We start from the raw sequence: 22,487 nt of genomic DNA on the forward strand, positions 1-22,487 counted from the left end.
TCTTGTGTGTTTATGAAAATTGCTGTGAATGTAAAAAAACAAACGTTATCTGTAAAGTAATGGTGTATGCTGTCAACACAGATCTAAAGAGTGATTATTTTAGAAAGCTTTGTATGTTCAGACAAGTGTTACAGGTGGAGGAGGTGACGGTTCTATGAAAGGTGAAACAATGAGAGCTGATTGTCTTATTTGCACACCAAAGCCTGCATTGTTAGTCACTGGCTCAGTTTCTTTACATCCTGAGGAGGCACACCTGGTCGTTCTGCTCACAAGAGAAAGAGACAGCAAGTTTCCTAGTTCACCATCTCCAATACAAGCTGAAGGACTGATGCTATGCTGGTGAGAAATCTATTGATTATTTTTCTCTGTGATCAAAATTTTTTAAAGAAATTACTTTTATTTAGCAAGCGTTAATTTATTTTGATCAAAAATGGCAGTACGGCATTTATAATGCTGGCATTTTTTATGTTGAAGTCCTTTTTTTAACTTTCTATTCATCAAAGAGTCCTTAGACAGATGTATAACGATTTCCACAAAAATAACTAAGCAGCACAGCTTGATTCTACACTGATAATAAATGTTTCTCGAGCATAGAATTGGCATATTAGAATTATTTCTGAAGGATCATGTGACACTGAAGACTGGAGTAATGCTGAAAATTCAGCTTTGCTATCACAGGGATAAGGATTAAATCCTTCAGAGAGAGAGAGAGAGAAAAAAAACTAACCTTAAACATTTGGACGGTCGTGTTAATACATAAATTCAGACTCGTTTCTTTTTCGGAGAAAATGTATTAAAAGTTTATAATTCGTTATAATTAGATTTAAGAAAGTATGTCTTTTTTATCATAGCTTTTTACTTATGTTAATATTTTCTCAAGCATTTGTAAAATGTATTGTTTCAATTAATTGTGCTTTTCTTTATCTTTTATGCTACAGTAAATAATGCCTTTTGCGCCTTGTGTTTGTATTGGCATATTACTTTTGCCATGGCTTCCGTGTACTTGGGAGAAGTGCATCTTTGACCAAGTTCAGAGATCAATCAAAGTTGTGTCCCCGCCCACTGGTCAATACGCCTCTGCTCGTTGGCCCTTGAGTGAAACTGCGTCAGAGGAGAATCCAGCGCCCCACAGAGCTAAACAACAAAGACCTAAAAGAGCAGAGAGACGTGTGGAATCCATGACGGAGCCGCAACCAATCAGAATCAAGAGCTGGGTCCCCTCAGAAAGCCACGCCCTCACAGAATGGGAGTCAGAGAGATTAATGACTGCAGTCGAGGAGGCTGTGAGCCAAGTTGCAAGTTTGCTGTCAGGTGTGTGGTGTTTTAATATAAACACATGTATAGTGAAACAGAAATTCGGATTTACCCATATTCTCTTCTCCATGTTTTGTTCGTAGTGAGGCGAGTTCAACACAGTCTGCTGCTGAATAGAGACATAAACAAATACTGCAAATTCATCTGGAGAAACAGCAGCACTCTTAATCACATGAAGTATGTTTTACATGTCCTCTTTTCTGACTCTCTTACTCATTCTAGCTCTTTTTGTTTGTTCTGTAAGTAGTAGTAGTATGAATTTTGTTATTATAATTAGTCAACCATATATGTCATTCTCCTCAGATGTGGCAGAGCCAATGAGAACTACAGATTTGAGAGCTGCCTTGGCGTAATTGTGAGACTTTTCATACATAAACACACATTACTCATAATATTGCTCTTATTGCTCAGTCATGCCTGTTTACAGATCCCAGATGAGCACCTGAGTGGCTGTGCTGTTTATCCACATCCTGAGCATCCAGTCCGGACAGTGCTGAGGCCGGAGGGGACAGGAGTTCCCGACACTGACTTCCTGCTGTATGTGTTCACTCACAGCACAGACAAATGTCAAGCAGAGGTAGAGACTATCCCTGGGATTTCTCTCAGATCTGTATATATTTTCCTTTTTAGTAATAAAAATGTGTTAACCTTGTTTTGCACAGGCAGGTAATGAAGCAAGTGATGGGCTTGGCTGAAAAAAAAATGCAAAAATGGTCTTTCTATAAAATTGGTCTTGACTAGAACATATGTCTTTAATAAATTATTATTATTATTATTAAAATTATTATAAAAATTATTATTATTATTTGTTAATATTTGTTGTCACTGTCATAATGTCTGTAATGTAGTTCCATTTTTAAATCATGAAAAATTTTCAACCTTGTTTTCCACAGGCAAGTGTCCTTTCTGAAAAAATTGGTTTGGTCTTCACTAGGGGGGAAAATAGTGAGTTTATTACGACTATTGCAGGTTGTCTCACAATATCTGTAATATTTTTACCCCTCTGTCTCTTCAGTCTAGTATACTGGCTTATGCTGCTCACTGTCAGACAGACTCAGAGGGGCGTCCCCTGGCTGGGGCTATGATCATCTGTAGAGAGACACTCCGTATGGAAAGATACACACATGAGCATTTTGTGCAGGTGACAGTGAGTGTGTCTGACAAGAGTGAACTGTTCAAAAAACAGAAACATTGACAATGCATTTGCTCTTTGTTATTTTGTTTTGGTACAGACAGTGATCCATGAGCTATTCCACGTGTTGGGCTTCAGTAAAGATCTCTTCAGCCAATGGAAGGATTGTTCTCTCTCCTCTCAGGGTAGGTAACACTGCTTTCGTTTTTCTAAATGTTCTTTATGTAAATGGATATATCTATTATCTATTAAATATCTATTTAATAGAGTTATGGTGTTCATCCTAGCCCTGTTATGTTGTGCATTATTTGGTCATCATTGTGTCTGTGTTATGGCTGGAATAGACTGCTGGTCTCATGGTCAGGTGACCAGCACAGATGAGATGGGCCAGGTAAGACTGTATTCTCCTACTGTGATCAGAGAAATGCAGAAACACCTCAACTCTACCCACCCTGACCTTGGAGCCCCGTTAGAGAACAAGGTTCCCACTGCATACAAAACACTACTGTACCAGTGACATGGCACTATAATGGGATCATCATGATACCTTGATATATGCCATAGTACTTTATACCATAGTATTTTTTTTTGTTGTTGTTGAAATAATTTTAAAATTGTAATAATAGTTTACAATATTACAGTTTTTCTGTATTTCTGATCAAATGCAGTCTTTGAAATGTAAAAGACTTCTTTCAGACGTATTATAAATCTTACCGACCCTAAACTTTTGAATGGTAGTGTAAATTTACATGGTACTCTACGATATTTAAATAAAAACATGTTACTACAATAACATGCAAGAACCCAGACTTGTTGGCAAAAGCTATTTTCACTACTTCTACTCAATGTTGCGTTGATAATAAACCTCTAGTACAGAAAACATATTTCCATTTATACTTTAGCATCTACATTAACTATCACTGTTCACACTCTGTAAATTGCATCTACCTTTCTTAAAGTAAATAGCCGCTGCCTAATGTAAAACACAGATGAAATACTCAAAGACATCCTATTTCCGTCTTTCTTCCTGTCAGGATGCTGGTTCAGATGGTCTCTCGTCACACTGGGAGGCTCGTGTGCTTCAGGGTTCCATTATGGCAGCTTTACTGGTGGAGCCGTCACTGATTTGGATTGATCCCATCACACTTGCTGCCCTCCAGGACACAGGCTGGTATTCAGTGAACCTCAGTCGAGCTCAGAGCTTGGTGTGGGGAGAAGGTAAGACATCCACTGTTGAGTCCATTCTGCTGGTTAACATGCATTAAGATAAATATTATGCACTTGTTGAGGCTAGAGTCAAATCTTGGACTTGTGCGTCCACTGATTTACCATTCCTGGTGTGTTTCTGTTTGTTTTAGGTGAAGGCCATCAGTTTGGGTCTGTCTCTACCTGTCGCAATTCTTCTGCTTTCTTTTGTAAAGACAGGTAATCAAACAAATAATGCTCTTGTGAATAATCCCAGGTATTTAAAGAAATTGTGGCTTTTGCAAAGCTCTTCAAATATTTCTGAATTTATTCTATTTTTAGAGTAAATGTAGTGATTGAATGTGATAAACTGTCTTCGGTTTTCTTCCCAGTGGATTGGGTTGTCATTACCTTCACTTCCACAAGGGGGAGTGTCTCACTGATCAGTACCTGGATGGCTGCCACATTTTCAAACCCCTGGCTAATGCTGTGAGTCTGCTGTGTTCTGTTTAGAGTTCTGTTTCTCCTCCACAAATGTCTCACTTTGTTGTCATTATAACTAAACTTCACTTATGATTTTCTTTATCAGAGTGAGTGCTGGAAAGAGGAGAATAAGAGAAGTGGAATGAAAGGGGGTGGAGAGATATATGGCTCAGACAGTCGCTGTTTTATATCCAACCTCACCAGACTGGTGCCACATGTTCTCACATCTCACAAAAATATTTATAAATGTTTAAAGATGTCAAAGCTACAGTTTTACAATATTAGATTCACTTTTAAAGGCTCTTTTAAATTTTAAAAAAATCCTTTTACCCTCTCTTTATTAGAATAACATGATTGCTAGTGCACCAGTGGCAGGTCATTGTTACAGACACAGGTGCACTGGAATAAACAAATATCAAATTCAGGTGATGGATTCTGATTGGTTGGATTGTCCAGCAGGAAAGAGCATTGAGGTAAGTGAGAAACTCATTGGGATATGCATAATGACTTAAACATTTTGTGTTTTTTACATAGCACTCGGTTGCCTTTCTATTTGTTATAACTTTCTGTCTCTAAATCATGTAGGTGTCTGGTTATCAGGGTTTCATTTTCTGTCCAGACAACAGAATATGTAAATATTCTGATTTAGCTCTTCCTACATCAAGACAAAAGGCAGATGACCTTCTAAACGCTGGCACATCCATTGAGAGGTTAGTCTTATCTTTTATTTTTAAACCTTAAATGTGTTTTATGTGAATCAAAATGTCAACAGCTACAGAACTCAAAACACAACTTGTTTCTATGTCAGTTGAGTGTCTCTATAAGTTATTATATCTTTTCTGTATAGTAGTGATGATGTGATGAAGAAAGACATGTCCACTCCTCATCCCAGCTTCATGCATCGCTCCTCCGTCACAGTGTCTGAGGCAGAGGTCATTGTGGCAGCAGTGCTGAGCATCATATCTACTTTCTCTCTACTGTCTGCTGGAGTGCTCATCTACAGGAAGTGTTTATCAGCCAGGGTCAGGGTACATGCTGCCAGTGAGCCTTCATACAGGCCACAGACGTCTCCCACCCAATGCATCAGAAGGAACTGATTGTAGAATCAAAAGTGGACAAATAATAAGATTCAAAAGTAAAAAAAAAAAAAATAATAAAAACAAATATATATATATATATATATATATATATATATATATATATATATATATATATATATATATATATATATATTAGTTCAGGTCAAGGTCCTTTTTGTATATCTAATGTGTGCACTTGAAAGATGATGGTTTTTCCTTGACTTAAAGGGATACTCCACCCCAAAATGATTTTTTTTTACCCCCATGTCGTTCCAAACCCATAAAAGCTTTGTTCTTCTTCAGAACACAATTTAAGATATTTTGGATGAAAACAGGGAGGCTTGAGACTGTCCCATAGACTGCCAAGTAAAATACACTGTCAAGGTCCAGAAAAGTTTGAAAAGCATCATCAGAATACTCCATCTGCCATCAGTGGTTCAACCGTAACGTTATGAAGCGACGAGAATACTTTTTGTACGAGAAGAAAACAAAATTAACAACTTTATTCAACAATTCCTCTCCTCTGTGTCTCTCCACATCACCGTAATGCCATTTTCTGGACCTTGACAGTGTAATTTACTTGGCAGTTAATGGGACAATCTCAAGCCTCCCGGTTTTCATCCAAAATATCTTAAATTGTGTTCCGAAGACGAATGAAGCTTTTAAGGGTTTGGAACGACATGGTGGTAAGTGATTAATGACAAAATTTTCATTTTGAGCTGGAGCAACGTTAACCCTTTAAACACATGTTAAACAATGTTTGCTCTCCTTTGAAAAACCAAATATAATTTTAGAATATTTAAAGCTTTTTTGTAAAATGTATAGCTTATATAAAAATAAAGCTTAATATTAATTAATTGTAAAACATTTAATTGTTGTATAAACCATTAGCCCTTTTCTGCTTGTTTATTCAGTCATTCATGTACAAATCAATATACCATTATTATTTAAAGTCTTGTAAGGCTTTTATGTGTGCATACAAAAGTCAATTGACAGCAGTGTGATCCTTAGAATTTATTCAGTCAACAAGAAGTTTTCAAATGATGTGTTTACAATATAAAGTAAATAAACGAGAGCAAAATCTAAAACAGCTGCAATCAAAAAGTGACTTCAAGGTGTTGAATTTCTATGCAAACTAACAGATAATTTCCAAAGCAGTTTCTCAAACATTTCTTCTGCCTGCTCACTTTACTCATTTTGGAAAAACAGGTTCCGAATCCCAGACATGACAAGTTGAGCATGATACAAGTCATTCCACTGACAAACAGCAATGCCTATAAATGCTAATGCATACTGAGATACAAGAAAGGTTTTTTTTTTTTGTTTTTTTTTACTTTTTGTACTATATTGTTTTTCTTATTTGGAAATAAAAAATAATATAAACAGTCATGTACTTGACATATGAACAAACCACTAAAACAGATTAGAATGAAACAAAAAAAAAAAATCATAAAGCAAAATAGTTAGTCAGTACTATGATAATATGTGACCCTGGACCACAAAACCAGTCATAAGTAGCATGGGTATATTTGTAGCAATAGACAACATTATATTGTATGTGTCAAAATGATAAATTTTTCATTAGGATATTAAGATCATGTTCCATTAAAATATTTTGTAAATTTCCTACCGTAAATATATCAAAACTTAAATTCTGATTAGTAATATGCATTGCTAAGGACTTCACTTGGACAATTTAAAAGGCAGTTTTCTCAATATTTTGATTTTTTGCACCCTCAGACTCCAGATATTCAAATATTTGTATCTCAGCCATATACTATCCTATCCTAACAAACCATACATCAATGGAAAGCTTATTTATTCAGCATATAAATCTCAATAGATCAATATATCAAATAGATGATAAAAAAAGCTATATCATATTTACTGAAAGATTTTTAACATGACTTCAATAGGATTATGATACTAAACAGTAATAGACCCAAACAACCATGTGGCTTGTGATTAAATTGTTATATCATTTTAATTTTTCTAAATATATTTAAAAAATCGGACTTTTCCGGGTTTTAAGTGCTATAATCAGGTACACGGTGCATCTACCAACCAAGGAAACTTGAAAAAGATTAACCCAGTAACTTTGTTTTGGTAAGCCTTTTTCTGCAAGCATCTGAGAAAACAAGTGTGTCACATGCTGTGACAGAAGTTTAAACTCATATGGTTTAAAACTCATGATTTTAGCACGATAAACAGAACCAAAACAGATGTTTTTTTAGCAGATCTGAGCTGTAATGGCGCAGCTCTATTCTGGAACAGGAGGCAGAGAGCAGCAGCTCATTTGCATTTAAAGACGCAAGCCCAAAAAACAGCATGTTTCTGCTTCCGCTCAAAATAGGCATTTTCAAAATGATATAATAAATGATCTGTGGAATATTTTGAGTTGAAACTTCACAGACACATTCTGGGGACACCAGAGACTTATATTACATATTGTAAAAAGGGGCATAATATGTCTGCTTTAACAGGCAAAGGCAACATCCTGTAGATACAAGAGGATGAAAGCAGAAATGACAAATTACATCATCCTGGTCTTCACCCCTGGGCTCAAAAAGTGTCATCTGTGAGAGATGAGCAACAACATGTTTAAATATCATGTAAATTTGTATCACTATAATGATATCAAATAAATGTGTTGTGTATCAGCAATGACTTTATGATCCTAGTGCTTTAAGAATAGAGTTACATGATCTCAGTACCTGACATTTCTCAATGGAGTAATTCAGATCAGCACAGAGCTCAATGTTGTCTGCGTTCTCTTTCTCTTCATTTCTTTCAAACACACAAATCAATATAATATCACAGTTGTATAATACATAATATAATAATAGTTTTACCATGCATAGGACAAGTAGTTTGGAACATAGATAATAGTTTTTATTAAATTAATAATATGTTAAAAAACTCACTTTGCTCGTTTTCATTTCAGAGTGTTTGATTTTTTGACCCATCTTCATTGTGTCCTGGATCTTCTGCTGCACAAGCTTGCGCGTCGTCATCTCCTGAGTCTGTGATGAGAGAGGAAAATACAGATGCTTAACATCATCCAGTATGTTTTAAGATTTCTAATAACTGTTTGTTGTTGGTGATGTTAATAAATGATCATTCTTTGTTTACCTTCTTCTCTTTACTTTCATCTTCTACAAGAACTGTGTTGTGAGTCTTTTGGTCTCCCTCAGTGCAAGACTGACACACAGATGTCTGATCATCTCCATAGAACATCTCCAGAGCTCTGTTATATTTCTGGATTATTTTAGGATTGATATCCTCCACAAGGTCAAGCATCGTGACTTGCTTTATGTTTATGACTTTCTCATGAGGCTCCAGGTAAGAGCTCTGCCACATCAGGATTTCAGACTGAGACAACAGATGCCCACAGTGTCTGAGATCCACTCTCTTGGAGAAATCTTCTTTACAGCATGGACATGTGTTATCATGACTGCTTTCCCAGCATTCCTTCAGGCAGGCCTTACAGAAGTTATGTCCACATGGGGTCATCATGGGATCAGTGGACAGCTCCAGACAGATTAAACACTGAAGGATTTCTGTCAGGACACTGCTTGAGGAAGCCGTTACTGAAAAGAAAAGAAAAAAATACTTAGCAAATAATACAACTCCCCCCAATAAAATAATAACTTTATATTACTAAATATTTCTAAAATATCTGCAAAGAGTTTGATCCAAAGAAGCCAAATTATCCATAACTGCTAGTATATTTAGAGATAGCAATGATATACTTTATGCTAAATATTAGCATATTTATATTTTAAATATATCTATATAAGACAAATAGGAGATCTTAGTTATTTAGTTATAAAATAGGAGGTCTCTATTATTGATTACCTGAAGGTTTGCACAGAGTTTCTTCTTGGTCCTCTGTTTCTAATGGTTGTGAATATTCTGTCATCACAGGTTCCCTTTTGTAGCCTGTAAAAATTTTCAAGTCTCAAATACATGGACAAATATGCCATCTTTTTGACATCAAAATTATATCACAAGAAGAAAGCTTATTTTATACTGTACTTCTGTTATTTATCAAACTAAGCATGTCACTAGCTAAAATTCTAATTATAAAAATGCTTTGGAAATACAAATATATTTACCTGTGTTTTTCTCAAAGAGTTGGACAATCTCTCTAAGAGCTGTGTTGCATCTTAGATCAGGACATTTGTCGAATGTTTCTTTACAATATGGGCAGGTGCATTTCTCACAGCTGTCCCAGAACATATCCAGGCAGGTCTTACAGAAGTTGTGTCCACATGGAGTGGTGACCGGATCACTGAATAGATCCAGACAGATGGAACAGTGGAGCTCCTCAGATAATGGACCGCTGATGCACACCTGGTCTGAAAGCAAAAGAAATGCAGTAATTTCAGGAATTTCTCAGTTTTGAAGTGCCAATTTTCTGTTCTGAAATGAGCAAATATTGTGTACAGTTAGTTTTGTGCACATTTGTGACACACAGGAGTAAGTTTAGAGACTAGACATTTTTTTAAAAAGATATTTGAGCTTTAAAATAAATGCATACCTGTTCTGTTTTTCTCAAAGAGTTGCACAATTTCTCTAAGAACTGTGTTGCTCTTTAATTCAGGTCTTTTGCTGAATGTTTCTTTACAATAAGGGCATTTGTAATCTTCACTGTTGTCCCAGCATTGTTTCAGACAGCTCTTGCAGAAGTTGTGTCCACATGGAGTGGAGACTGGATCAGTGAACTCATCCAGACATACTGGACACTTGTGTTCCTCAGTCTGAAGAGGAACGCTGCAGTGATCCATAACTGGAAAATGGGAAAATTACTTGGAATAAATAATAATGTTAATACTCCTTACCCAAATATTCATTAAAAATTAAACATTGCAAGCAAAACTAGCAAAACATTGTGATGTAATGCAATGCTTAACATATTAGTAGTTCATGTTCAGTGAATTCAAATACACATTATTTTATTATCAGATGAATGTACTGTAAGTTCAGACCACAAAGACTTACATGGCGGCAAATCAATACTGCCTCTTCTATGTCTGTATTTTGGTGGTATTGAGATGGGTTCCATCATTTCTTATAAAATCCACCAGCTTTTACAAAAAAGCTGTTGAAGAATTCATGTAATGGATGTCGGGCCTTCCCACTCCTTCACAACAATCATAACCAGTAATCATTATTTAGTTCAGTTAAAAGTGAAAGAATTAATCTCTTTTACAAGAATGACACGGGCAAATGAGACAAAGTAAAACAAGTAGCGTAGCCTACGTATAACTTAAATGACATATCAATTCAAAAGTCGTTTTCAGCGGAGAGTTACAGCGAGCCTGTCATAGGTTAATCAAATGGAAGACGGCTGTTCTGTGAATAGTTGCATGCACCCAATACTTTCTTTTCTAAAGTCTGAGAAGGTAGAATTGTTTTGGAAGAAAAATGAACAAAATTTATTCTGAATATGCAGTGTGGCCTAAACCACTGGATGTCTCCAACCAAAACAGAAGAGAACAACCGGAAGAAGGTTTCCATTCAATATTAGCCTTTGGTTAAGCAGAATACCGAGCCCGTTTAAAATAATGTTGCTGGAAGGTCTCATCCATAGACTGTATAAAAACAGGTTTCATCTTGTTTATAGGCACACGTTACAATAACGATTAAATCATTTTCGGACATTGTCACGAATGCAAACTGACACTACTTCATAAAACAACTAGTTAATCAGTTATATATGGAATTAAGACATTTAAATTAACATAACTATAATTCATTGATAAATTAATCACATACCAGCGTGGATCTGTCCGAATAAAATTATCGGTTTCTATAACAAGCAAGCGAGAAAACGTGTTAGTTTCACTTTCTCCTAAATAGCCTGCCCTATTACTAACTTAGCCAAAATAAAGCTAAAGCCTACCCCGCCTGTACAAAGTGAAACTTTGATCCGACACCTAGCGGGTGGGCACCGCATCGATACAATTAAATATGATACAATCAACGGGGTAAGGATTTATACATATGTTCTTAATATTCATTTCTGTAAGTTTTAAAGACATTTTAAACCTTTGCAGATGATGGCAGTGATAGAGATGAAATGTAAAAGGCATAAAATGGTTCTGCACTATATAGATTTTGACACATTGACACCTCTACTAAATAAAGCTTCTTCAACCTCTGCTCATTTTTTTCATCGTGTTGTCATTTGCAGCATTCCTCATGCCAGTACTTACCGTCAATCAGTGTTTAGTAATATATATATATATATAAATGTTTTTCTTTTAATTCATTGAAAAAGTTTTAAATATTGTATTTTCTTATATACATCATTGTTTATACAGTATGAGAATACATTTTTTAATTTAAATTAAATGTGTCTAAACTGTAATTTTTGGGTGAATTATACACGATATATTGTCACTATCCATGAAACATATTGTTGAATTTATTTATTGCTATATATTGTGACACAATATGTTGTTACAGCAGAACATAAGTCTTGGGGCACATTTAAATATTATGTAAAAATCCAAAACATCACAAATTCCCAACAAAACATCAAGTTTAAAGATCATCTTTATTTGAGGTTACTGTAATTGGAACCTTAAGAAAGTTGTTTTACTAGCAAAAAAAAAACAAAAAAAAAAAACATTATTTTAATTACAAATGGTTATAATTGGCTAAAATACACGTATTCTTTCCGACAGGTGAAATGATCAGTGGGGCTGAATTTTTATCTCCATGATTAAAGCCTGGGCTGAAATATGGATAGAGTTTCTCAGTGAAAGCCTGACCAGTGAATGAGTAGATATGAGACCTGGACTCCACATCATAAAATGAGACCAGACCTTCCTCATAGTCTACATACACACCCACCTTCTGAGGCTTGGCTTTCAGACAGAGAGAGACAGACAGACAGTCGCAGGCCTTATACTCACTTCCATTCCTCAACCACAGTGTCCAGAGTCCATTCCTGGGACTCAGAGTAATTATTCCCTTTCTGTTCACAGACTCCCTCGCCACACCTAAATCCCACTCAGTTTTCCCCTTCACCTGCACCTCGAAATAAAATTTCCCAGAGGAGAATCCCTCCTTCCCCAGGATGCTGGGACATGTATCAAACTTCCACGGACTGTCCGGGACAATCTGTCTTGTTTCTCCATATCCAGCTTGTTTGTCATCCTCAGACAAGGAGATTTTTGGATGAGCTGTTTCAGGATCCATAGTCACATTCACTGAGAGAGATCAGAACAAATAATTACCAGACATTTTTAACATATATGGCCCTGTCTTAAGTCGCTGGGGTATATTTTTAGCAATAAACAAAACAAACTTTGTATGGGTCAAAATGATCAATTTTTCTTTTATGCCAAAAATTTTTTTTTAACTGAACTGTTTATCATTTATATTTGCTACTTTTCAAATGCCCTGTATGTATGCATGTATTTATTGTAGGGCTGTCAAATGATTAATCACGATTAATCACATCCAAAATAAAAGTTTTGTTTACATAATATATGTATGTGTACAGGGTATATTTATTATGTATATATAAATACACACACATAAATTATATATTTAGAAAATATTTACATGTATATACATTTATATATTTATATTCTTATATTTTATATTATATATAAATATATTTAATATATAAACATAACATATTCTTCTTAAATATATACATGCATGTGAGTGTATTTATATATACATAATAAATATACACAGTATGCACACATATATTATGTAAACAAAACTTTTATTTTGGATATGATTAATCATGATTAATCATTTGACAGCCCTAATTTATTGTTTTAGACTTACTCCAGAATTTCAATATTAAAATGTGAACATCCATTACTATATATTTAAAACTATGACGTATTCTATTGCAGTTCTATTAATTTATAATTTCTATTATTCATTTATTTTTCAACAGTTATTTTTTCAGTGTCATTGAAGAGTTTGAGATGAAATATGAGATTTGTGAGAATATGTGATTTGTGAAAAACACATCAAGGAAAATATTCCTTTTGAGTGTAGAATTTGTGTGTAATTTCCAATCACTCAATAATTTTGTCAAATGATGTAAAAAGTGTAAAAGTATTATTAAATTGTGTCTATTAATTAATAAACATTTTCAGAAAAAAATGGAACCATGCATGTATATCAACTGCTGGACATTGTTTGACAAATTCAAGTAATATGAAAAGTGAGTTTTAATAGTTCATATGATTAAAAATGCCCACAATATATTTAGAAATGTAAACATTTTTGTGTATGAATGTAGGAAAATGGCACAGATGACTTGTACCTGTAAACTTCTCAATCCTCTTTAGCTCTGTGGAAACAATGTATACACTTGATTACTGTGCCAGTCTTAGCTTTTAACAGTGTTGAATGCTTACAAAATAATTCTTTTTCAATGTATTCACAACATAACAGTGAAATGCTCACCAGTTCCTGTAACCTTCACCATTGCACTACTGAGGAATTCTTGATGCTTTGTCAGGGCTCTCCTCACAGCGTCCTCCTTCAGATGAGTGTCAGTACTGATCCCAGCCCAGATCTTAGTGTCTAAAGGGCTGCACAGGGATGGATAAATCTAAAGGAGGAGAGAGAGAGAGAGAGAGAGAGAGAAATCCCTCAGCATGTTAAGTGTTATCCTGTGAAGTGATCAGAGAGAGACACTGACCTGTAGGAGGTGCAGGTGATCTTCAGTGTGTGAGAGCTGCTCCAGCTCAGTGTTTCTTCTCTCCAGTTCAGTGATTTCCTGCTCCAGCTCTTTAATCAGCTCTTCAGCCTGTGTTTCTGCTGCTGTCTGCTTCTGCTCCATCACCTCCAGCAGCTCAGACTGACATCTCTCAATGGAGCGGATCAGACTAGTGAACAGCTCGACAATGTCTGCTTTTTCTTTTTCTGAGCTTTGCTAAATAAAGGATAATGTATATTCAGTCTTAATATATGGCCACCAAATTTACATTTGCATTTATGCATTTGGCAGCTGTTTTTATCTAAAGTAGCGCGCAAAAGAGGTTTATTACAGGTTAACTCATTTCGGATGCAAGCTAGAGAAGAGATTTTTGTGGGGTGTGAGTGTGTGTTTAAAGTGTTTGTGGAAGAGGTCTGTCTTCAGCTACTTTTTTAAATGTATGATGGTCTCAGCAGTTTACAGCTCATGCCAGTGCAGAGATGAACAGAGAGGGTGTTAGAGAGGGATTTTTTGCCACTGCATTGCTCACGAAGTGACCTTAGCTGACTTGTAGGTTTGAGGTAAGGAGGTGCTGTTCCGGATTTGAAAGCCAGCATTAAAACCTTAAATCTGATTCTGGCCACAACTGGGAGATCAGATATAGATAAGGAATGCATTGAACTGCTAAAATGTATGGCTTGAATGAAACTGAAATCACCTTGAATAAAAGCATCTGCCAAATGTAAATAATAAATAGGATCATTCAACATTGTGTTCTGACCAAATTTAATAAAACCTTGCAATGAACATAAAACAAGACTAACCATGCTGAGCTGTGCCGAGCATTTAATTTCTTCAATTTTCTTCATTCTGCTCTGAATCATCAAATTCACTTCGGCTTGTCTTCTCCCTAGCTGAGACTGTGGACAAAAAATAAAACTTTCTTTACAGCAAAGTTTGAAAGCCATTGAAGCACAGATACAGATTAAGCCTCTCTCACCTTCCGTTCTTCACTCTCCTTCTCTACAGGAACAGTGTTGTGGGTTCTGTGGTCTTTCGTCGAACACGACAGGCACACACACTTCTGATCATCTCTGCAGAACAGCACCAGTGGCTTCTCATGCTTCGGGCATATATAATCTTGCAGATTCTCCGCAGGGTTGATAAGTTTGTGTTTCTTCAGTTTTGCGACAGTGTTGTGAGGCTCTAGGTGAGTTTTACAGAAAGATCCTTCACAATGCAGGCAAGACTTCAAAGCTCCTCTCTTTATTTTTGTACAGGCATCACATGGTACTGCACCAGGTTGGAAAGGACTTTCTCCTCTCTTCAGTCCTTCAATGAGCTCTCTGAATTCTCTGTTGATGCCAAGATCTGGTCTCAAGTGGAAGTCCTTCTTGCAAAGGGGACACTGCGTGCACATACTGCTGTCCCAGTGTTGAGTGATGCATTCCATGCAGAAGTTGTGTCCACACGGAATGGTTACTGGGTCAGAGAAGAAATCCTGACATATTGAACACAGGCACTGTTCAGCCTGGGACCTGATGGAAGAAGCCATCGCTGGTGAGAAAAAAAAAACACAAATGATTGTACAAACACACAAGATATCTCTCCTTGCCCCTCCTTTTTAAAACAAATTGAACCAGTCAAACTGGTTTTGATATGGGATGTAAAATACAACATACACTTTAATTGGTATTACAATAAAGATTTGAATGAAGCTACAAATAAAGTTTGAAAGTGTCCTTTCAAATAATAGCCTTAGTACAATTGCTCATACATGAACAGAAAGCAAGGGTGATGCACCAATGGAACAAACACTTAGAAAGGAACACAATTCACCGACAAATAAGATGTTTTCCTCACCTCTAGGTACGTGTGGTTTCTTATGTGTTCTCAGTGCAGCTGTGGTGTAATGCAGGAGGTAGGAGAGCGTATATTGTTACCTTTTCCTCATTGTACACGCGCCACTTTTTTTTTTTTTTTTTTTTTACAATATGTGACATCGTAACCCCTCCCATGCAATTATGTAGCGACTGACTGTATTCTGATGAATTGTGTGGTAACATGCTTTCATTCTTAGACCTGCTCCAGTGAAAACAGATTCAGTCGTGAGTAAATGTTCTCAGTAAAAAGCAAGCTGTGACAGGAATTCAGAGAAATCTTCAGAAATGTATGCATCTGATGTGTTGTGCATAAATTCTGGCTCATAAACCTTAAGCATAATAAAAGAAGGGGCGCCAGCATGTTCACACTGACCGTGACAAACAAAGGCTTTATAGTCACAAACACAATTATCTGTATTCAAATTGTATAAAAATATTATCTTTTGCTAAATATATTAAACATTATGTACCTACAAAGCAAATAGCACAAGTCATTCTTTAGAGATTCACTAAATGATTTATTTTCACAATACAATACAGGGATGTTAACAATTAAACATCTGAAATAATTTGAATTGCAGTAAAATATAAAGATTAAAATTGATTTAACAGCATGTAATAAAGATAAATATCAATATGGATCAAATTAAACCGTCTACTTATAAGCCAACAGAGGGATCATTTGGTTTTCAGCAAATTATGCAAGTGGGGAAAAATATATTTCTTCAACACTCATTCATATCGACTCCAGCAGCAACTTTAAATCGCAATCAATAAGGACACAAATGTGATGGAATGTCAAAAGTATGAAATTAATTTAAAAAAATTATTAAGGTTAATTAAGGGTCAAGTAGAAAACGCATAAAATCATGCCAATACTTTTACAGGAACTGATTAAGATGTCAAAAGATTGTGTAATACCACTGCATTTGTTACATACAAACACAGGAGAATCCATTAAAAGGGTTAAAAAATACCCTTTCTTGGTCTTCAGATATATTCTTTATATTATAATAGTTGTTCATAATCATAACGGAGGTCTTTAGCATATTGTATAACAGACCGCTTATACTTTAATAATCCTTTCAAGGATCTGCATTGGTCCAGTGAACAGAATGAAGAAACAGAATGTTATCAGAAAATCTAATATAAATATAAGACATTAGGCACAGACATTGAGCTAAAATCTACAACAAAGTCTAAAATAGTACCCACATTTTCTGGAAAAAATATAAGGCTCTAACCGAGGTTGTTTAAATAAATGAACAGAAAACAAACTCAAGATTTTAAGGCTATGAACTAAAACATTACCTTCACAAAACATACACTATCAGTACAGTGTAATAAGTTAAATCAAATGTATGTTCTCATCTGTTACTACAATATAGTATAAGACTAAGTCGGTATTACAGTGTCCTTAAAAGCTCAACAGTTATTTCCGAAATTAGAAGTTTTCAAATAGTGATAAATCAAAAAATGAAAGGCCATGCAGTTGCTTTAGGCCTTAATACAGCATCTGGGGAAAGCCTTTGAATTCAAAAGCTTAGGTGCGAGCCCAAAAATGCTCGTTACAATGCTAAATGATAATATGAGGTGTATGTGTGTTTGTCAGTGAATATGCATATGTGTGCATCTGACTGCAGAGAAAGAATAAAATGAACTTTGCATGGATTTGGCATAATTTGGCCAAATATGGACCTGGGTAGACTGGCTTAATTGTCATTACCAAATACTGTGTTGAGCTGTTGGGTCACCCTAATGAAGGTGGTACGACGACTCAACTCTTTAAGTTTAGCAGCACCCACGTATGTGCAGGTGGAACGAACTCCACCCAGCACATCTCTCACCGTCGCCTCCACAGGCCCTTTGTAAGGCACTTCAACCGTTTTACCCTCCGACGCCCTGAAAACACAAAAATGACAATCAATATTAATCAACTCAAGAGTGGTGTTAACAGTCCAAAAATCTCTCTCTTTTTTAATCAAAATGCAGTTGTAAATCAAACTAGCCATTCGATTTAATAATTAGGACTGACTTCTGACACTGACACCAGAACTGACTTGAGAGCAATAATGATGCTACTGTCTTTTTAAAATTTTGAATCATATTTTGAGAAGTTTGTAGCATTGATTCTGTTATTTTTTTTTATTCATTACTATTAAGCTGTTTTGAAGCAATCTGTATTTTATAATGTGCTATATAAATGATGACTTGACTGCTAATTTACCAAATAATATTTGTGTAATGTAGTTTACAAACCACTAGATAAACAATCCACAGGCTCCAGCATGAGAGCGTCTCTCATGAGCTTACCTGTACTCTGCTACACCTCCTGCGTGCTTCTTCATGGCCGTGTCTGAGCTCATGCCGTAGAACAGTTTGTACTTCTTGCCGTTTTTCTCAATGATTTCACCCCCACTCTCAGAATGACCAGCAAGCATTCCTCCCAGCATCACAAAGTCAGCTCCAGCTCCTGTGACACAGTTTAGCCGATCAAACACAAGCCTAATGTGACACTGGTTGTGACCAACATCTAAAAAATGTGTAGTAAGGCAACAAGTAATGTCTGAATCCAATGTTTTTGGTTACTAAAATGTCTTGCTTTCTTGTTTCATGGTATTATTACAATGCAGTGTTACCAAAACTCACCAAATGCTTTGGAGACATCACCTGGACAGGTGCATCCCCCATCCTACAGAGAGATGAAAAACAGATCCCACAAATTCATGATCAAAGCTTATATGTCAACAAAGCACGCAGGCAGCATGGTCTGTTACTCTTCACTGTTAACTCTATGAGACCCCTAACATAAAATGCATATAAATATCAGCTGTCACTCTATATTTCAAAATAATAGTTAGATATAGTAAATGACATTTAAAAGCTTAGTTTTATGATCAAAGCTTGGTAGTTTTCATTTTTTAGGGGCAATGCAATACAATAACAATTAAGAGATAAATAAAATAAAACGTTCCTTTTGTATCATACTTGACACCTACATTTTAACATGATATTTCTAAAAAATAATATATGGAAAATCAAGTAAACTTAAGCTGCTTCAGTCCTACAAATGCTCATCTTTAAATATTAATAACAATATTATGCTTATTCTTATGTTTACTTCATAACACAACCTGAAGATGGCTGAAGAATTATTCAGTCAGAGGCTATCAATCAGAGGAGAGAAGGCTTGTAGTAGAATATGTGTAACAGGTTTTTTATGTTGCTATAGAAATGCATAGGGTTAATGTGATGTAAGGCTTTATAGGGTCAATGTAAGAAGTCTCACAGATATAATGTGTCCACCCAGGCCATGTGCAGCGTCAGCACATTCAATGACTGCGCTCAGCTGAGGATAACCCACACCGGTCTTCTTACGAGTGGTGCACACAGAACCTGCACACATGAACACATGTGTGAAACTGGTGTAATGTGAATCAGAACACCATCCGAAACTGTGGCGACAGACAACTGATGATGTCACCTGGTCCAATCCCCACTTTGATGATGTCAGCACCAGCAAGAATCAGCTCTTCGACCATTTCTCCCGTGACCACATTGCCAGCCTACAAAATTCAAAATGGATCTCAGAATATTAAGATGACTGCTATTGAGACACTGTCAACGAAATGTCGATCTGTTGTGGGGTAACTGACCGTGATAGTGTGTGTAGGGAACTTCTGCCTCACGTCTTTCACGAAGTTGACAAAGTGCTCAGAGTAGCCATTGGCCACATCCACACATATGTACTGAATCTGAGGTACAGCGGCCAGAATGGCCCCCAGTTTCTCAAAGTCCCCATCACTGGTCCCCGAGCTGACTGCTACACTCTGGAGAAACAAAGAAAGCACCACAAATCATTTAAATATCAGTAGTCTAGAGATTTGTGCGTAGATTTAAATTCTAGCAAAGATGCTGCTCACTTGTAAGCATTCTGGGTGTTTGGATGCAAACTCCTTCCAGTCATCCACACAATAATGCTTATGGATGGCTGTAAAGAGACTAAACTATGAAAAAGAAAATAATAATAATTAATATAATCTGGTAAAAGGACAAAAAGGGCACAACAAATATTTAATTCAGTGAAATTAGTGTAGATTTCATTCACACCTGATGTAAGGCCGAGGCCATTTCAAAAGTTCCCACGGTGTCCATGTTGGCGGCTATGATGGGAATGCCACGGTAACTTCCCTTTGAGTTTCTGAAGGTAAAACTGTGCATGAGATCCACCTGAAACAGATGAAGGACAGAAGAGTGAGAAAAGTAATGAAAGCGAACCTAAAATGTAGTTGACATTGCACCACATGTGTGATTGCAATGGAGCATAAATTAAACTGAGGCTAGACCAAACTCATACTCTATATGACATCTATAATGCAATTAAAAACATACTAAGAGTTACTAACCTCACTGCGAGATTTGAGAGTGCTTCTTTTGGGTCGAAGCAGCACGTCCTTGAAGTCGAGCTTGATATCATTTTCAATACGTGGCATGGCTGCTGAAGACGATGGCCTTGAGTCTGCTATAACCGTATCTCACTGTCTGCAAAAACACAAGTCAAGGGAAAGGAAAACATTCCCACTCCTGTTATGAGAGCTGCAGAGGCTGAGGAAGGAAGGGGAGGGTTATGCAGGGTGAGACAGGAAATATCCTCTTTTATAATTATGTAAAAACTCTAAATCTGTGATTTTAGAATACCAATTACTTATTCCATTTCAGACAGGAGAGTAAAGCAATGCATCATAAAAAAAAGAATAAAATAAAATGACCCTTAAATGTTTCACATCTGGTTCTGTGTTCTGCACATGTCTTAGTTGTCAGATCATTTAGGCCACAAGATCATAATCGTTGCTTTTCTGTCATCTTGACATGTTTTTCTGTCCATTACAAACAATTACACGCGTGCCCTTATATATACACGCTACAAAATAAATATTGCCTTACCTTTAATTGCAGATGAGCACCTTATAGAAAGGCTGTATGGAAGAAAATGATACCGGTTTTCGGGTTGGAGGTGGTCGTTTTAGGAGGGCGGATGTTAAGATGTACTGTAGTCTTTATGGTGACGGATTGCGTACAAATTCAAGTTCAAACGCTCAGCGAAAAACTACAGTCAACGATTGATTGGCAGCGTACTGTCGCAACAAATGTCGCAAATTTAATTTTTCCCGGTCAGTTTGAATTCAAGTGAAGTAGTTTGTTATGTAGCGTTAGTTTGCTAAGTTATGTGTATTTAAATAATCAGATATAAAACTATTACTTCGTTTTACTTAGTTCTAAATCGTCAGCTGTCATCGAATGCCGTTATTTTCCACACGGACCCTCGGAACGTTTCCTACAGACTCTAGAATGGTAGGAACTATTTTTCAGTGACGCAGGAACTTCGGTGCTGAAACTGTGTGAATAATTTGATTAGAGGTGTCTGAACTTCTTCCACCGTCGCCTGATTATATTCGCGTTCAATTTCCCTGCATGTATTTCTAAAACAGACGAAGCCACAATGCTAATTAAAGTCAAGGTAAGAAATGAACGAAGAGCAGCGCTTTCATTCAGCACAGTTCTTATCCAGTTCGCCAGGATGGTTCTAGACTGAACTAGTGTAATTATTTGATTAAATACAGCAAGGCATTGCGCATCAAACGACATTATATTACAGTATGACGTCCAACGATAATATTATAACAAACTGTGGTATGTAAATGATAAAACACCCATTCATTTTATGTCTAAATGGCTTAATCGTCGTCATTGTTTTTAAAGACACTCACTGGCAAAGAAATCGAGATCGACATCGAGCCCACAGACAAGGTACAATATAAAACGATTTACAGCGAATGTTAAAAGATGCACCCGCAGTTGACAGTAAAGAGCACTGATGCGTCTATTTTATTCAGGTGGAGAGAATAAAAGAGAGAGTGGAGGAGAAAGAGGGGATCCCACCCCAGCAACAGAGACTCATCTACAGCGGAAAACAGATGTAATGTATTTTATGTGCACATTAAATCATGTTCTTGAATGTTTCTGTAGTTCTATTCTAAATCCTCCATGTTGTCCACCTCAGGAATGATGAGAAAACGGCAGCTGATTACAAGATCCAGGGTGGCTCTGTGCTGCATCTGGTTCTTGCACTGAGAGGTGGGCGGGTCCACCAGCATCCCAGCATCCTCCTCTCATCTGTGTGACCGCCAGCCCTGGCTCGGCCACCTTAGATATGTGCTCGCACATGTCACCAGAAGCCATTTGAACCATCTGGACTGACGAGTGGCAGCCACTGCATTCTTTGTTTGTCAGCTTTTTCCTGTTTATGCCACTCCCTGTTCATTTGTTAAGAGCATCATCAAGTTTACAAGAAGTGTTAAAAAACTGATGTATCAGTTTGTCAATAAAAATTGAGGCAACCATTTAAGCATGTAACAGTGTTTATTCTTTCTTCATTCGAAGAGTTTTCAAGTTTTCCTCAATTGCTTTGGCTCAGTTCTTGAATGGGAATGTTTTTCTCAAAACAATATGGTCAGAGTTTTGAAAAACCACAAGTTTTATTACATCTGAAAAAAAGCTAGTGCCATTTTCTACTATTTGCACAACAACTGCACATGGCTTACTGATTTTTAGTGAAATTAAAATCTAAACATTCTTGCTTCGTGTGAGTAATCTCATGCAAACTCAGTCTTCAAATTCTTAAAACTGGTCAGACATATATTTATATCTATAAATGTTTTGTTTACATG

At 36.3% G+C, this 22,487-nt stretch overlaps 5 protein-coding genes across 7 annotated transcripts; 2 read left to right on the forward strand and 3 right to left on the reverse strand.

Annotated features, from left to right (window-relative positions):
* The first annotated feature begins 84 nt into the window (after positions 1 to 84).
* LOC109060076 (leishmanolysin-like peptidase 2) lies at positions 85 to 5,291 on the forward strand. Of its 2 annotated transcripts, none has more exons than XM_042727356.1 (15): positions 85 to 339; positions 939 to 1,311; positions 1,398 to 1,491; positions 1,618 to 1,669; positions 1,742 to 1,891; positions 2,330 to 2,455; positions 2,547 to 2,631; positions 2,782 to 2,927; positions 3,481 to 3,664; positions 3,805 to 3,871; positions 4,024 to 4,120; positions 4,221 to 4,322; positions 4,459 to 4,587; positions 4,700 to 4,824; positions 4,965 to 5,291. In XM_042727356.1, exons 2-15 carry the CDS (start codon positions 945 to 947, stop codon positions 5,209 to 5,211), a joined length of 1,971 nt encoding a protein of 656 aa, XP_042583290.1. In that variant the 5' UTR covers positions 85 to 339; positions 939 to 944; the 3' UTR covers positions 5,212 to 5,291. The 2 variants fall into 2 exon arrangements, with proteins under 2 accessions (XP_042583290.1, XP_042583289.1); XM_042727355.1 differs by having other exon boundaries at positions 4,962 to 5,290.
* A 903-nt stretch (positions 5,292 to 6,194) lies between these two features.
* zgc:153151 (uncharacterized protein LOC751646 homolog) lies at positions 6,195 to 11,157 on the reverse strand. The gene is made up of 9 exons (XM_019077230.2): positions 10,975 to 11,157; positions 10,198 to 10,339; positions 9,737 to 9,985; positions 9,312 to 9,554; positions 9,052 to 9,135; positions 8,326 to 8,783; positions 8,118 to 8,216; positions 7,908 to 7,982; positions 6,195 to 7,769 (listed from the first exon to the last, which is right to left on the reverse strand). Exons 2-9 carry the CDS (start codon positions 10,262 to 10,264, stop codon positions 7,635 to 7,637), a joined length of 1,410 nt encoding a protein of 469 aa, XP_018932775.2. The 5' UTR covers positions 10,265 to 10,339; positions 10,975 to 11,157; the 3' UTR covers positions 6,195 to 7,634.
* A 454-nt stretch (positions 11,158 to 11,611) lies between these two features.
* On the reverse strand, positions 11,612 to 16,087 carry si:ch211-216p19.6 (E3 ubiquitin-protein ligase TRIM39). The gene is made up of 7 exons (XM_042727360.1): positions 15,740 to 16,087; positions 14,877 to 15,433; positions 14,701 to 14,796; positions 13,880 to 14,113; positions 13,642 to 13,789; positions 13,499 to 13,525; positions 11,612 to 12,416 (listed from the first exon to the last, which is right to left on the reverse strand). Exons 2-7 carry the CDS (start codon positions 15,429 to 15,431, stop codon positions 11,842 to 11,844), a joined length of 1,635 nt encoding a protein of 544 aa, XP_042583294.1. The 5' UTR covers positions 15,432 to 15,433; positions 15,740 to 16,087; the 3' UTR covers positions 11,612 to 11,841.
* A 169-nt stretch (positions 16,088 to 16,256) lies between these two features.
* Positions 16,257 to 21,001, reverse strand: gmpr2 (guanosine monophosphate reductase 2). 2 transcript variants are annotated; one of them, XM_042727366.1, is made up of 10 exons: positions 20,704 to 21,001; positions 20,166 to 20,301; positions 19,870 to 19,989; positions 19,683 to 19,766; positions 19,416 to 19,589; positions 19,244 to 19,325; positions 19,049 to 19,155; positions 18,409 to 18,451; positions 18,073 to 18,232; positions 16,257 to 17,661 (listed from the first exon to the last, which is right to left on the reverse strand). In XM_042727366.1, the coding sequence occupies exons 2-10, from the start codon at positions 20,250 to 20,252 to the stop codon at positions 17,472 to 17,474; spliced, it is 1,047 nt and encodes a 348-aa protein (XP_042583300.1). In that variant the 5' UTR covers positions 20,253 to 20,301; positions 20,704 to 21,001; the 3' UTR covers positions 16,257 to 17,471. The 2 variants fall into 2 exon arrangements, with proteins under 2 accessions (XP_042583300.1, XP_042583301.1); XM_042727367.1 differs by having other exon boundaries at positions 20,166 to 20,364.
* A 111-nt stretch (positions 21,002 to 21,112) lies between these two features.
* On the forward strand, positions 21,113 to 22,170 carry nedd8 (NEDD8 ubiquitin like modifier). Its single transcript, XM_019107795.2, has 4 exons — positions 21,113 to 21,277; positions 21,520 to 21,567; positions 21,654 to 21,736; positions 21,821 to 22,170. The coding sequence occupies exons 1-4, from the start codon at positions 21,260 to 21,262 to the stop codon at positions 21,939 to 21,941; spliced, it is 270 nt and encodes an 89-aa protein (XP_018963340.1). The 5' UTR covers positions 21,113 to 21,259; the 3' UTR covers positions 21,942 to 22,170.
* The last annotated feature ends 317 nt before the right edge of the window (positions 22,171 to 22,487 follow it).

The sequence above is a fragment of the Cyprinus carpio genome, chromosome B7 (assembly GCF_018340385.1).
Source record: "Cyprinus carpio isolate SPL01 chromosome B7, ASM1834038v1, whole genome shotgun sequence".
Classification (NCBI taxonomy): Eukaryota; Metazoa; Chordata; class Actinopteri; order Cypriniformes; family Cyprinidae; genus Cyprinus; species Cyprinus carpio.

Coding starts and splice junctions, on each gene's coding strand:
- LOC109060076 (XM_042727355.1), top strand. CDS start 945: ATGCCTTTTGCGCCTTGTGTTTGTATTGGCATATTACTTTTGCCATGG. Junction 3,665..3,804: donor GAGCTTGGTGTGGGGAGAAG/GTAAGACATCCA, acceptor TGTTTGTTTTAG/GTGAAGGCCATCAGTTTGGG. Junction 3,872..4,023: donor GCTTTCTTTTGTAAAGACAG/GTAATCAAACAA, acceptor TTTTCTTCCCAG/TGGATTGGGTTGTCATTACC.
- zgc:153151 (XM_019077230.2), bottom strand. CDS start 10,264: ATGATGGAACCCATCTCAATACCACCAAAATACAGACATAGAAGAGGC. Junction 8,784..9,051: donor AACTCTGTGCAAACCTTCAG/GTAATCAATAAT, acceptor TTTTCTTTTCAG/TAACGGCTTCCTCAAGCAGT. Junction 7,983..8,117: donor CTGAAATGAAAACGAGCAAA/GTGAGTTTTTTA, acceptor TGTGTGTTTGAA/AGAAATGAAGAGAAAGAGAA.
- si:ch211-216p19.6 (XM_042727360.1), bottom strand. CDS start 15,431: ATGGCTTCTTCCATCAGGTCCCAGGCTGAACAGTGCCTGTGTTCAATA. Junction 14,797..14,876: donor AGGAGAGTGAAGAACGGAAG/GTGAGAGAGGCT, acceptor TTTTGTCCACAG/TCTCAGCTAGGGAGAAGACA. Junction 14,114..14,700: donor GCTCGGCACAGCTCAGCATG/GTTAGTCTTGTT, acceptor TCCTTTATTTAG/CAAAGCTCAGAAAAAGAAAA.
- gmpr2 (XM_042727366.1), bottom strand. CDS start 20,252: ATGCCACGTATTGAAAATGATATCAAGCTCGACTTCAAGGACGTGCTG. Junction 19,590..19,682: donor AACACCCAGAATGCTTACAA/GTGAGCAGCATC, acceptor TTGTTTCTCCAG/AGTGTAGCAGTCAGCTCGGG. Junction 19,156..19,243: donor CAAAGTGGGGATTGGACCAG/GTGACATCATCA, acceptor TCATGTGTGCAG/GTTCTGTGTGCACCACTCGT.
- nedd8 (XM_019107795.2), top strand. Junction 21,568..21,653: donor ACATCGAGCCCACAGACAAG/GTACAATATAAA, acceptor TATTTTATTCAG/GTGGAGAGAATAAAAGAGAG. Junction 21,737..21,820: donor ATCTACAGCGGAAAACAGAT/GTAATGTATTTT, acceptor TGTCCACCTCAG/GAATGATGAGAAAACGGCAG.